This window comes from Astatotilapia calliptera, chromosome 14, assembly GCF_900246225.1.
Source record: "Astatotilapia calliptera chromosome 14, fAstCal1.2, whole genome shotgun sequence".
Taxonomy (NCBI): Eukaryota; Metazoa; Chordata; class Actinopteri; order Cichliformes; family Cichlidae; genus Astatotilapia; species Astatotilapia calliptera.
The window spans coordinates 22,081,231-22,096,512 of NC_039315.1; the positions used below are offsets into that span (position 1 = coordinate 22,081,231).

The following is a 15,282-nucleotide window of genomic DNA, read 5'->3' on the forward strand; positions in this document are numbered from 1 at the left end:
CCATCTCACCCTTGCCTTTTTATTTTATTGTCACTTGGGTTCAGTGGCCTCTGAACTGATTTTATAACTAAATAATACATAGCTTTCAAACATAACTCTTACACACCAAAAGTTGCTGGATGACACTGACAACAATATTATCATGAGTTGCAGAATCCTCTGGGTCAAAACTACTGTAAGATGACGTGAAGACTACAGCAACACTCAAAGTGCTGAACAACAACTCTGTTGGGTGACCAATGGTTTTTGGCTTGTGGCCTTCATCAGAGTCATTACGAAATATCAAACAGTTTTTGTTTAAATAAAAAAAGGACACAGAAGAAATCCAAGTGGACCAATCATACATTTACAAATAAACAAGCTGACCAATTCACATTTAAAGAGGTGTTAATGGCTGATTGGTTAAGACACAACACAAATAGGCTCTGAACTGAACCACTACAGATTAAAACAGGGAAAAAATTCCCCATATGTCCAAAAATCTTCTTAAAAACACAGAAACACAAAAGTAAAAATCACAGAAACTCATTAAAAGATAAATCTTCATTTATACCTGTAAAGTGAAACTCTTTAATCAAAATATCCAGAATGCTTCTCTTTTTTATCAGATAAAATTAATATTACCCCCTCTTTGACTGTGTTTAATGGCTTCAATGACTATATAAAATAAAGGTGAATTATAAAGTTTTTGATTAAAATGTCTTGCAACAGGACTGGTTAAATCATTTCCCTTAATCGAACTTCTGTGTTCATTAATTCATTCTTTTAGAGGGCAGGCCTTCTTGATATGATGTTCTTCTGCCTGGCCGCTATATCCGTGGGGATGATGTTTGCTCTGTGTTGCAGATGACACCAAGTTTGTGCTCCAGTGAACTAATTCACCCAGGTGTCATTCATCTACACATCCTAACCAATGACTTAGTGGTGTTCCAGGGTAGGATAACAAAGCATTCTTTTCCACTTACTTTGCATGGTTGGCTACAATGGGTGAAACTGGGGAATCAGTCAGGGATTTGGGTCTTTACGAACTTGTCTTTATGTGCTGCTCTGTCTTAGTCTGAGGCCATGTGTTTGTCTGGTACTCCTGTCCCTTGATTCCATGTTTGTGTGTGTATAGGAGTGTGGATGTGTGTTTGTGCGAAGAACCGGCCTACAGGTGCTCTCAGGCCTGGTGGGTGTGTCCTGCCGGGAGGCTGGTCACACCTGAAGTGGATGATGACACACACCTGCTGTTAATCAGCCTCATCTGGAGGGAGCTATAGAGAGTGGCTGAGCTCCTATCAATTTGGGATCGTTGCATGACTACCTGTTAGTTTCCCAGCAAGTCAGTGAGTGTGTGCTTGACGCAGTCTGGAGTTTACTGATGGCTGCCTCTGTGTTTTTCCCAGAAGGATTGTGGGAACCAGAGGGCTGAGGGGCAGAGCAAACACACTTGGTAGATGCTGAGAGTGGTCCTGTTGCTGAAGTTGGGATTATCCTGTAATCTCTTACTAACCACTGCTTCAGTGACTGGAACTCAAGTGAAAAGAGATGTGACATTGTACGAGACCATTGTTTCATCTGCCTTCATAATGACATCTTTTACCTTCTCAACCAAATCCAAGGTGTTCTAGATGTGGTGTTCGGACATGCCTACCACTGGGTTGAGGATTGAAGCCAGAAAATTTGTGAGGTTATAGGTGACCAAGTTGATCATACAGACAACTGATCTTTAAAGGTACACCCTGTTTATGTATCTTCTGTAAACCATACAGACTTGGTGTAGATTCCCCTGAGTATAGCCTGTGGTACGATGCCCGGTCAATATCATTGTCTTGTTCTAACTGTTTCAGACATCTATCACCCTCTTCCTGTAACCACTTCCTGGGTTTCGTTTTAGAGGCATTTTTGTTACTGAGCAGCGAAAAAAGTTTCTCATGATAGTCTTTCTGGTTTAGTAAAACCATGCACCTACTCTTGTCTGCCAGAAGGATGATAATGTTGTTGTCATTACTAAGTGATGTGAGTGCCTTCCGCTTCTCCATGCTGATGTTGCATTGCTGAGACAGGCCGAAACTCTTGTCCATAGCTGCTCTGCTTCCACATTTGCAATGTTGTTGTTTTGGATTGCTGTTTCTGTGGATGTGATCAGTTCCACTAGCAGGATTTGTCTCGGTGTCACACCAAAGTCAATCCTTTTGCAAGGATGTTTTTCTCTGCTTGGGTGAGTTGTCTGTCAGACAAATCCTTGGTGTGGCATCCTTCTCTTTTCTGACTGCTGAGGACATCCATCCATCCATCCTCTTCCGCTTATATGGGGCTGGGTCACAGGGGCAGCAGCCTAAGCAGAGAAGCCCAGACCTCCCTCTCCCCAGCCACCTCCTCCAGTTTGTCTGGGGGAACACCAAGGCATTCTCAGGAGATATAATCTCTCCAGCATGTGCTGGGTTTGCCCTGGGGCATCCTCACGGATGCCCAACACACCTCACCCAGGAGGCGCCCATCCTTGTCAGATGCCTGGCTCCTTTTGATGTGAAGGAGCAGCAAGACCCTCCCGGATGGCCGAACTTCTCAACCTATGTCTAAGGGAGAGGCCAGCCACCCTTCGGAGGAAGCCCATTTCTGCTGCTTGTATCCGTGACCTCGTTCTTTCGGTCACTACCCACAGCTCGTGACCATAGGCGAGGGTAGGGACGTAGATACACTGGTAAATTCAGAGCTTCCCTTTTACACTCAGCTCCCTCTCCACCACAACAGACCAGTACAGTGTCTGCATCACTGCAGCCGCAGCCCCAATCCTGACAACAGTCAGGACCCATTCCCTGACGTAGAGACGCAGGGAAAAAACCCTCTCGTCCACTGGGAGAAACCCCAACATACAGGCAGCAAGCCGAGGGGATACCAAGATACCCACCCTAGCCCGCTGCCTCTCACCAGGGGCAACTCCAGACTGAGACAGAGTCCGGCTCCTCTCCAAGAGACTGGTTCCAGAGCCCAAGCTGTGTGTTGAGATTAGCCTGACTATATCTAGCTGGTACCTCTTAACCTCACGGACTAACTCAGGCTCCTTTCCCACCAGAGAGGTGACATTCCATGTTCCAATTGCCAGTCTTGGTAGCCGTGGCTCGGTCCACCAGGGCCACCGCTCCTGGCCGCCGCCCGGTACACAATGCACCCGACTGATACGGAGCCTCCTGTGGGTGCTGGACCTGCAGGACAATGGGCCCATGTCCCTTTTTCGGGCTGTGCCTGGCCAGGCCCCATGGACTTGGGCCCGGCTACCAGACGCTCACCCTCCGGCAACCTCCCCGGGCCGGACTAGAGGGCGGGGTCTCAGTAACCCTATCCCAGGCAGAGTGAACTGTTCCCTCTATGGTCTTCTCATAGGTGTCTGTTGAGGACAATCTCCATATTTTGCTGTAGTTTCCGACGCACAACCAGTGAAATGTCCCTTGTTGTCTGGTTTTAGACTTTTCATGCTGTGCTAGACTAGCTTTCTCAGTTAATTCAAACACCTTTTCAAGAGTATTCTTATCTAGAAGCATTGTAAGTCGCTGTCGGATCCGCTCCTCTTTAGATTTTAGCACATCAATGGTAAAAAAAAATTGTGTCTTTAGTAAACTGAAAAAGTGACAGATGTAATGTGTACTACTTAGTCAGCATGTTTTATTTATGTTAGAAGTGCCAGTATTTTCTTTAATTTAATTGGTATGTATTCTGGCCAATCCAGTGATAGTCTTAAGTGGATGAGTGGGATTTGGTGGGGAGCTCTGAGTGTGAGAGAGGAGCTACAGGTATGAAGTGGACATTTGAGCGAGTAACACAGTAACACACGCTGAAGAATAGTGGTGCAACGGATCACGGTTGATCCGAAATCCGAACCGATCGCGATTCGAAAAAGAAAAAAAAAGTATGAGTATGGTGCGCTTGGTGGGTCTGTCAAGCGATAGTTATGGCCAGCGCTAGCGGTCCAAGTGGCGGAGCAGAGGAGTTTGCGGCATTTAAGCAGCCCTTTGCTGCCCAATCCGACCGGGCTAAAGCTATTACAAAAGCTACTGGGGTGTTTAGCTGAAGATGGGAGGCCGTATTCTGTTGTGCAAAACAAGGGGTTTAAAATGTGATGAACGTGCTTGAGCCATGCTATGATATCTCGTTGCGCGTCCACTTCAGTGTGACAAGATCGTTCCAAGCATGTATGAGCAGGAGAAGTTTAAAGTTATGGCTGAACTGTCCCAGGCATCTTCTGTTGCCCAACTACAAATGGGTGGAGCTCCAGGGCAACAGAAAGCCACGTGACCGTGACCGTGACCGTGACCGCTCGTTATATCTTTATTTCCGGCGCCCCCCGTGTGCGGCAGCCTGTTACAGCAGCTCTGCTCATTCTGAGTTTCTTTCTTTCTTATCTTTTTCTTCTCGTAATTTTTTATAACTAACATATTAGTAATTAGACTCTGCAACCATGTTCTACCGTTTTGTGCTAGTTCTGGTCATTTTTCTTAGTTTATTTCTACTTTTTTCACCCGTGTCTGGGGACCCAGAGCAGGGATCCTTTGTTTACAGTAAGGATCAGCTGTTAGCGCTGCGTCCCGCAGCGGTACTGCCGGCAGACAGACCCGACATTCCCAGCGAGCTGAGGAGGAAAAGACGGGGGTGTCGTGCTGGGAAGGAGCGCCGTCGCCCGAGAAGGAGACGTTATCGACCATCTCTTCCTTCTGTAATTATTGGAAACGTAAGATCTTTGACATTGAGCTGTTGGCCGTTAGCATGCGTCCGTACTACCTGTCCCGGGAATTCTCGCATGTTATCGCAATAACAGCGTATGTCCCCCCCTCGGCCAACGCGGATGCAGCCTGTGACACTCTCCACTCAGTGGTCAGCAGACTGCAAACACAATCTCCGAGAGCCCTTCTCATAATATCAGGGGACTTCAATCATGCCTCATTGGACTCCACACTGCCCACCTTCACCTAGTATGTGACCTGTCCAACCAGAGACAATAAAACACTGGACTTACTGTATGCCAATGCAGAAGAGGCATACAGTTCATCACCTCTCACTCCACTGGGCAGATCTGACCACAACCTGGTGCACCTTGTCCCTGTGTATGAGCCCTTAGTGCGCAGGGAGCCACCAGCACAGTACAGAGATGGTCGGAGGAGAGCGAGGAGGCTCTTAAGGATTGTTTTGAGTCGACTGTGTGGGAGGTGATCTGTGACGACCACGGAGAGGACATCGACAGCCTTACTACATGCATTACTGACTATATTAATTTCTGTGTGGATAACACCGTACCTACCAGGACTGTACGGTGTTTCTCCAACAACAAACCTTGGATTACCCCAGAAATTAAAACCATCCTCAAGCAGAAGAGGAGGGCCTTCAAATCCAAAGACATAGAGGAGTTGAAAAGGGTGCAGAGAGAGTTGAGGGGACTGATAAGGAATGGGAAGGACAGCTACAGGCAAAAGATGGAGAACCAGCTTCAGCAAAACAACGTTGGTGAAGTCTGGAGAGGCCTCAGAACCATCTCAGGCCACAAACATCAGAACTCTCTGCCTGGGAGGGATGTGAGATGGGCAAATGAACTGAATCATTTCTTCAACAGATTTCATTCAGCCATGAGGCAGTCTCCAACATCGGCTGCAGACTCACCCACCCCCACTGCTGCTGTTCCACCTCTGACACCTCAGACACTTCACACCTCCTCTATTCACCCTGCTCACTCCTCCCCACCCCCAACAACAGCATCCAATACACACTCAACACAAGGCTCCAGCCTGTCTCTCTCAACCACCCAGGTTAGGAGGGAACTGAGGAGGATTAATGGCAAGAAGGCAGCGAGCCCAGATGGCATCAGCTCGAGGGTCGTCAGGTCCTGCGCGGACCAACTGTGTGGGGTGATGGAGCACCTCTTCAACCTGAGCCTGAGGCGGGGAAGAGTCCCACAGCTCTGGAAAACCTCCTGTGTTGTACCAGTGCCAAAGACTTCACGCCCCAAGGACCTCAACAGCTACAGGCCGGTGGCTCTGACATCCCACGTGATGAAGACCCTGGAGCTGTTGGTCCTTGCTCAGCTTTGGCGCCTAACAAGCTCATCACTGGACCCACTTCAGTTTGCCTACCAGCCTGGCATTGGCGCGGATGATTCACCTCCTACATCGTTCCCTCGCTCGCTTGGAGACCGCTGGAAGCACTGTGAGAATCATGTTCTTTGATTTCTCCAGTGCCTTCAACACTATTCTTCCCTCGGTTCTGAAAGACAAGCTGGAGAACTCTGGAGAGGACCATCACCTCACTACCTGGATTTTGGACTACCTCACCGACCGACCACAGTATGTGAGGACTCAGGGCTGTGTGTCGGACAGGGTCGTCTGCAGTACGGGGGCCCCACAGGGAACGGTTCTGGCTCCGTTCCTCTTCACCATCTACACTGCAGACTTCTCCCACAATTCCACCCAGTGCTTCCTGCAGAAGTTCTCTGATGACTCTGCAATAGTCGGCCTCATCACTGATGGGGACGACAAGGAGTACAGAGGACTGACTCATGACTTTGTGGACTGGTGCCTCCAGATCAACGCCAGTAAAACCAAGGAGCTGGTGGTAGACTTCCGCAGGCACAAGCATTCTCCACTGCAACCACTGAACATCCAAGGTATGGACATTGAGGCTGTGGACAGCTACAGGTACCTTGGTGTTCATCTGAACAACAGACTGGACTGGACTCATAACTCAGACGCCCTCTACAGGAAAGGGCAGAGCAGGCTGTACCTGCTGCGGAGACTCAGGTTGTTTGGAGTGGAGGGCCCACTCCTGAAGACCTTCTATGACTCTGTGGTGGCTTCTGCTATCTTTTATGGTGTGGTCTGCTGGGGCGGCAGCATCTCTGCCGGGGACAGGAAGAGACTGAACAGGCTGATCCGAAGGGCCAGCTCGGTTCTAGGATGCTCTCTGGACCCAGTGGAGGTGGTGAGTGACAGGAGAATGGAGGCTAAGCTGTCATCACTCTTAGAAAAACATCTCCCACCCCATGCAGCAGACTGTGACAGCACTGAGCAGCTCCTTCAGTGGGAGACTGTGGCACCCACGATGTGGGACGGAGAGATTTCGCAGGTCTTTCCTCCCCACTGCTGTCAGACTCCACAATAAAGACTAACTGATCAAACACACACACATCCACACATGTGCAATAACACTAAGTGCAATAATCTTCTCTGGCATCGTTGTATTTTTTACTCAGTTGTATATAGCATTTGTATTCTATTTTTATCTTATTGTATATTTTATTCTATTTTATTCAACTGTATATAGTATTTTATTTTATTCTATTCTGTACAGTTGTGTACTGTATTTATTCTTATTGTATTCTAATTTTTGCTTCATAACTTTTGCACTGTCTACTTCCTGCTGTGACAAAACAAATTTCCCACGTGTGGGACTAATAAAGCTTATCTTATCTTATCTTATCTTATCTTATCTTATCTTATCTTATCTTATCTTATTCTTTGCAAGCTCCTTTGACGATGACCGGTAACTCGCGTCACTAAAACAGAACAGTTCCTTTCTCAGTTCCTCCACCGCCTCCCAGATGCATCCTGTTATTAAACTTTTCTAGACTTACACAACATTTGCAATCAGTTTACCCAGACAGACTATGTGTCTGTGTTGTTAACCTCAGTGCATGACCTCACTCAGCGCCATCTGTTACCAGGCAAACTTCAGTGCAGCAGGCTGCTGAATGCACACAGGCAATATGTAGTAAATTATACTGTAAACATGTAGGCAACCTTTCAATAGCTGAACTTTGCTCCATTGATCAGCCAGACATCGCGCTGCCCGTAGCTTCAAACCATTAATTAACTTGACCGAGCTTCAACCCTTTAACTATGCAATATGTGTATAACATGATTACAGTTGCACCTGCAATGAAAGATTATTATGTGCTTATGCTAACACCTGAAATACAGACTTTAATATAACCTCACCAGTTTCAATAAATGTGTCAATGAAATAACAATAATGATAAATCATAAATGATGCAACAGTAATAATAAGGATTATGAATAGTAACATAGATTATGAATGTAAAATAATATTTCATTCCGATACTAATTAAATGTAAAATCTAAATAATATTTTCCGTTGTCATTTTTAACTTATTTCGAAATACTAACCTCTCCAGTGTTTTTCACTGTACACAGGCAAAAAGAGTAAACACAAAGAAAAACCCTAATATGAGTAGTTAAAGGATCTTTCAACCTTTTGAAAGATCCTGCAGATGCTTCTTTCAATAACACTTATTCAGGTTTTTACTTACTACGTAGAGAACTGTTCACCACAGGAGGACTCTGGATCACTTTAAAGATAAAGAAAAGAAAAGAAAAAAAGAATGAGTTCAAGTTTAGAGAATCAGTGAAAAAAAAAACCTTTCTCACATGCATCCCTCTCTCTGATACTGCTGTCTGATGAGTACCTACATTCTACCATACATTACCACCTTGTTTCTACTGTATTTTTTTGGACCACAAGGCGCACTGGATTATAAGGCGCATTAAGTGAAACAAAACAGTCAGATAAGTCAAACTTTACTCAAGTCATTCTTCTTGCTTCCTTCACTTCCGTACCATTGATTCATTAATGTTTATAGCAGCTGCTCTATTCCCATATTGTTGCAGTATATTAATGACTAACCTCGTATTGTGAATAGTTTATCTCAGTTGTTCTCCTGACTGACGTTTGGTTCGTTTACAGCATCCTGCCATGCGATTGCATTTGTCCCTAACTATCGGGAACCCTCGTTAACTTTTATCGAGTGGAAAAAAGCCTTAGCGTTCATCCTCCAGCTTCACTGTGCTAATGTTATGCTAACATAGCTGTGTCTCTAGCGATAATGTAGCACATCATTATATACCAGCTAGTCCAACTTCAGTGACCCTACAAAAGTCACTACTGTTTAGTTTTCTGTCTTCATTTAAGTTGGAAGTGATAGCAGAGCAGCACTTTTAATTTTTTCAGAAATCTCGGTCAAAACATGGTATATCATGTTTAGGTGGAAACTAGCGAGCTAACTTCCTGATAACTTCTAATTCTATTAAATTTAATAAATTCTGTTTTCATGAATGCCTGGAGATGAAAGATGAAAGAATGTAGACAGTTTTTAACTCTCAGTGATGCCAGTGTTTGTTTAACTCCAACAATCCATCAAGCAGTGTGGCTTCGTAGCTTACCAAAGTCGTACTAAAACATTTTTTGACGGATTTTTGAGCACCATGCACAACATAAAATCGGTTCAAGGTCAGTAAGCACAACCAGAATCCATGCATTAGGCGCACCGGAGGCGCACTGTCGAGTTTTGAGAAAATTAAAGGACGTTAAGTGCGCCTGATAGTGTGGAAAATACAGTACTTGTTGTCTTTTCATTTGAGTCTGACTTTCTATTAAACCAAACATTTTACTGATTTTATTCATGCTGAACCATCTTTGCTTCAGATCTGGGGTTGACTTTTAGTTTTGCTATTGGGAAAAACTCACTGGCTGTTGGAATATTTCTGCGCACAAGAGGTCCTTGAATCACTTTGCTGTTGTCTTTGTTGACAGCAATGAAGGCAGTAAAAGAACAGCTAACTCCTGATTGGACACTGAGATGCACCACCTTCTCCTTCACACCTCCACCTTGCTGTCCTCTGTGCTCTCTCTCCTCCATCTCCAGGGAGCGAATCAGAGTTCGAGCACCCAACCTGTGGACTGTTAATCTGCAGATAATAAGGAACACCAAGAGATGGGTGACTTAAGTGTTTCTTTGTTTTTTTTTTAAATACTTTATTTCAGATGTGAACACAACATATTTCAGTCCATATTCATTATAATCTACTGCTATTTTCAACCCAATATATCTAAAGTCATGAACCAATGAAAAGTACTGAGTTTCTTAAACTCTGTTTTACCCAGTGTCCTCTGCAGGTCTGAGACTGAAGTGCAGCTGGTTCTCAGAGGGATGACCTGCCAGACTGTACTTCACCATCACACAGCCCTCTGCTGCCTCTGAACTCTGACACAGAATCACAGGGTCAGAAGTCATGAAATAGTTAAACAACAACATGAGAAGGTGCTGCTCCTACCTGTCCAGTGAGCTGGGCATAAATCAGCGACCTCTGACCCTGGAAAAGTGCTGTGATTGGTGGAGAGAGGACAGTGACAGACACTTCCTTTGGTAAATCCCATGTGACTGAGATGTCGACCACAACCGGCTGCAGAGCAAATCGCAGCGACTGCATCGCCTGAAAAATAATGAAAAACTCTCCAAATATACACAAACAGTTGGAACAGACATTTTACTCACTGCAGGTCTGATCACAAATATGTATCTGCTGCTGCTGCTGCTGCAATGCTTAACTTGTTTTCTTTTTGTGTTTAATGTCTTACTTTTGCCTGCATCCTGTCAGTCCCTGTGATGAACTGAGCGTGACCTCCTCCTTCTTTGGCCATCCCATTGATGAGAGCAGAGCTGGCCCCTTCCCCAATCCCAAAAGAGAAACACCTGCAATACAACAGTTTTCTACATAGAGGACATGTTGGACATTTTGGGAATTGTGTAGACGTACTTGTGTTTTTGTGGTTTCACCTGTGAGAATCTGAGTTCTTCTTCACCAGATCTATCACTTCTTTGGTGTTCCTCACCTCTCCATCAGTAAAGACAAACAGCTAGAGAGGAGAGTTGGCACATAAGGACAAAACATCAGACCCAGAAACACACAGCTTGTTCTGAGAGCTGAGTTAGGTTTCAGAAACACAAATGTTTTTGTGGTAGTGTGCAAAGAACAATGTACAGTTAGTATGAACTCCAAACTAAAGAACAAAGCTGTTACATGAACAACGATTATATTCACAGGGTAAAAATATGTGATATATTAAAAGTTAGATTGTACACTAATGCCAATGCTGAGAAACATTTGTAGAGCGTGTGTGGTCCAAGTTTTGTCCAATGTTTTTATGAAACTGAATCTGCTCTATGTAGATACATCCCTATAAAGCATCTTCATGGTGATATAAAAAAAGCTAAAATATCCTAAATCATTATATTTTAAGATGAAGTTGTTCTAAGGCAAGCAGAAAGTAAAATTAAGTTCAAAGGAAATTTCCAGGAGATTAATGCAAAGCAGTTTGTGTGTGTGTGTGTGTGTGTGTGTGTGTGTGTGTGTGCGCGCGCGCGCGCATACGGGTTCTTACTATCTTGGTGGGGACCAAAGTCTGAAATTTACTGTACTGGTGGGGACCAAAATCCAGGTCCCCACGTTGTTGAAGGCATTTTTCACACTTAAATTGTGGTTTTAGTGTTTTAGGGTTACAATTGGTTTATGGTTAATGGTTAAGTTTAGGGAAAGCATTGGGATGTCCCCACGAAGACAGCAAACCAGAAGAGCATGTGAGTGTGTGTTACCTGTCGAGGCTGATTGGGAATGCAGGGCTGGCTGTAAATATATTTGAGGGGCTCCAGGATCTCAGTTCCTCCAAGATTAGCCTCCATCTGCTCAACTTTCTTCAGAGACTCCTTTATGGTCTGCTGGCTGTACTCCACACTCTTACTGCCATCACACAAACACATGCACCAAAACACCCATTAGGATATTTTAACAAAGACAGCAGGGCCTTTGATATGAGGGAGAGACTCACGGGAAGATGTGTTCATAACAGGACCCAAAACTGTAAATGTTGAAATAGCAGCCCATTGGTAAGCTCTTCAACAGGAGCAGCAGAGTATCCTTAACAGAACATTGAAAATATGGTGAGGCCACTGTGTGAGAGGAACAATTTGAAACTAAAGAGTTTATGATTAAAATATTACAGATACCTTGGCACTGCGGATGCGAGTATTACTCATACTTCCAGATCGATCCATTAAGAACACAAACTCTCCACATGAAGACATCGCAGACTGGGGGAACTCAGGGTACAGACTCACCATCACCACTGGATCACCCATCAGAGAGCCTGAAAAATAACAGACAGAAAAATCTGAGAAATTGCTTTTTGTTTATGTCAACATTTTGAACTTCCAAGCAGCAGTAGATAAGCAATTTTTTTTTTTTACATTTTCAAACCAACTACTCCTATCATTTCCACTCACCCGGCTCAGCAGAGGCCTGTCCTGCCTCCACCACAGCAGTGGGCTGGTGAGCATCTTTGTAATAAATCAGCAGTTCAACATCTCTGTCAAACTTGTGTCCTGCAGCCAGCTTAACCTGCACACCACAAACACATTCATATTTAATTCTCAGTAATAAGTAACAACCACACACAGCAGAAACATCAGCACTCTACCTACCGTGGCCTGGGTTTGATCAGTGTTGAGGTCCTGGAGAGGGTCCAGGGAACAGTTGGACTCTACTTTAGAGATTGGACGAGGAGAGGACACTCGGGCAGAGAAAGACAGACTGTAGGGCACTAACCCCACACTCGAAAGACCCCCTATGAGCAAGTTCCTTGGCAACAATGAGAGGGAAAAGCTCCCTATTTACAGGAAGAAACGTCCAGCAGAACCAGGTTGAGGGAGGGGCAGCCATTTGCCAAGACCGGTTGAGGGTGAGAGGAGGAAAACAGGACAAAGATATGCCATGGAAGAGAACTTGAATTAAATGCAGAGGTATGTGTAAACGTATAGTGAGTGAAAAAACACTCAGTGAAGAAATACACTTAATGCTTCATTGGAACCTTGACCTATTGCAGTGTAACTAAGGGAAGTTTCTGGGCCACCTGATCCAGTCCTAATTAGGGGAAGGCTGTCCTGTAATTAGTTAAGACTGCTGGGTCTAGAGGTGGCTTTTAAAGTAACAGTTGAACTACTGCCAGTCTGAAGACCTGTGGTACATAGCCGTTTAATAGAAATAGGTTGATCATATTTAAGAATGAAATATTAATTATTGGCAAAGTTTCTTTGAACAGTCTTGTAGGAATGGGGTCTATGAGACATGTTGATCATTTGGAGGAAGTAATGAAGTAATTACTGAAGTTAACTCAGAAAGATCAATTGAAGAAAAAGATTAAATAAATACCACTGGTACTGAAAGTAACTCTACACATTGTTAAGTCAGTGAGATGATTATCAGTATGTTTTTCCTCTAGTAGTTAAAATTGTATTTGTGAAGACGTTCATGAATTCATTACTATTTAACGTTAAAGGAATGGTTGGCTCAGCAGAGCTCTGACTTTTTGTCAGCTTGACTACAGTGCTAAGATAAGATACAATAAGATAACCTTTATTAGTCCAACCTGTGGGAAATTTGTTTTGTTACAGCAGAAAGTGGACAGTGCAAAGTTACATAGTAAAATTTAGAAAAACACTGGAAAAGGATAAGAATAAGATACTGTACACAATTGTAGACAATGTAATAGAATAAAATGAATAAAATGCTGCAGAGAAACCTAGGGTTGCTCTTATTTCCTTCAATCAGTGATGAATAGTAACCTTCTAGCTTTACTGAAGGCTTTTTTATAAAGCAAAAAACTATTTTTTAAGCTAAATGATGATCTTCTTAATTAGTGAGACACTGTTTCTAGCTTACTTTATCTGCTTTAAGGTGCACATTTGCGAGTTATACCAGGGAGTCAAGTACTTCTGATTTGAGGTGTTCTCTTTCAGAGGAGCCACAGTAACCCCTGTGTTTAAATTCTGGCTAGAAATGACACAAAGAGCAAAGAAACTGCAGTTATAGTAATGGTGGAAGGGCAATCAAATAATTTTGTATGTTTGAAAGACAGAATAAATGCAGAATGAGAAAGAAAGAATGACATAGCCTAACACAGCACAGATACTCCGTAACCCCAAAGTCCATCCCCTAATCATGTTATAGATTCTGGACTTGAAAATAAAGTGTTGAGAAAGACAGTTGCTTTCAATGTTTATGTTTCCATGTTACGCTTAATTCTTTTCAAGTTTATCTTTTTTGTCTACATAACAAATTCAAAAATATTTTATTTATGGAGGAAGAGAGACGGAGAGAGAGAAAGAGGTTGGAAATTCCTCCACCACCATAGTTGCAGTTATGAAACCTTTTTCTATGCAGAGGTGTGAGTTTGAGGCTTTCTGTTAGTGTCAACGTTTTTTCCTACCCCGAGGCTGGTATCGAGGGTTGAGCACAGCAGGCAGACAGAACCTCAGACCATCATCAGCCTGCACAGCCAGCTCAGCCACATACTCCAACCTGATGGAGGCGCGCTCTCCTGGAGGCAGACTGCCCACACTCAGAGAGAATATATCTGGACTCTGATCACTCTCCTCCAATAGGAAGGCCTGCTGACCGGAGCTCAGAGCATCATCATACTCCTCACGAGCCTGAAGGACAGGTGGCACATGTCAGTGACATTCACTGTTTATTATTAATTTGAATCTTGTTTGTCTGTTTGTTTGTTAATTTATTTCAATCCTGTGAACAATATACAAGTACATTTAGCAAAGAAACGAAGAGAAAATAATGCTATACAAAATAAAGCTAATACATTTCAATATTGCTTCAACTGTTCCGATTCAGTTACATATCAAAAAGGAGTGGGAAGTAGTAGCCTACACACTTATTTAATCCCATCCCTTTGCCTTAGGTTATCAATATTTAGTCAGCTTCCTTACTGATAAAATCTGCAGTAAAAATAGCGAACAGATATCTGATATAATACTGTATATACATCACATCATGACACTTTCTAAATAGAGACATTCACTGAATTTCAACATTTTCCTTTTCTTTCATGAAAATCATTATAACTATATCTTTATAACTCTTTTTGAACTGCTTTATGTTTGGACACTGCTGCAACTCCATATTCAAACTGTTCCACAGCTTCACTCCATGGACAGAAATGCAAAAGCTTTTGCTGGTAATAATAATAATAATAATAATAATAATAATAATAATAATAATAATAATAATAATAATAATAATAATAATAATAATAATAATAATAATAATAATAATAATGGATTGCATTTATATAGCACTTTTCGGGGCCTCAAAGCGCTTTACAATGCCACTATTCATTCACTCTCACATTCATACACTGGTGGAGGCAGCTACGGTTGTAGCCACAGCTGCCCTGGGGCAGACTGACAGAAGCGAGGCTGCCATATCGCGCCATCGGCCCCTCTGGCCAACACCAGTAGGCGGCAGGTGAAGTGTCTTGTGTGTTTTATTCAAATTTAATGACAATTTGTTTTTATCAGGCCAGAACTTCACTTTACTTATTTCATTAGTCATCTCATCCAATAATTTCTGCAGATCAGCACCAGAGCAGAAAATGTTTGTATCATGAGCAAAT

The 15,282-nt window shown here is 43.4% G+C and overlaps 1 protein-coding gene across 1 annotated transcript in view; it reads right to left on the reverse strand.

Annotated features, from left to right (window-relative positions):
* The window catches only part of LOC113036869 (von Willebrand factor A domain-containing protein 5A-like), a 36,167-nt gene that overhangs the window by 16,736 nt on the left and 4,149 nt on the right, over nt 1–15,282 (reverse strand). Inside the window, exons 4-15 of the mRNA XM_026193438.1 lie at nt 14,083–14,305; nt 12,299–12,483; nt 12,101–12,215; nt 11,825–11,964; nt 11,647–11,735; nt 11,414–11,558; nt 10,598–10,677; nt 10,399–10,513; nt 10,095–10,253; nt 9,921–10,024; nt 9,508–9,728; nt 8,294–8,332 (exon numbers count right to left, since the gene is read on the reverse strand). Coding sequence (XP_026049223.1) covers nt 8,294–8,332; nt 9,508–9,728; nt 9,921–10,024; nt 10,095–10,253; nt 10,399–10,513; nt 10,598–10,677; nt 11,414–11,558; nt 11,647–11,735; nt 11,825–11,964; nt 12,101–12,215; nt 12,299–12,483; nt 14,083–14,305 — 1,615 coding nt within the window. The remainder of the gene's footprint in view (nt 1–8,293; nt 8,333–9,507; nt 9,729–9,920; nt 10,025–10,094; nt 10,254–10,398; nt 10,514–10,597; nt 10,678–11,413; nt 11,559–11,646; nt 11,736–11,824; nt 11,965–12,100; nt 12,216–12,298; nt 12,484–14,082; nt 14,306–15,282) is intronic.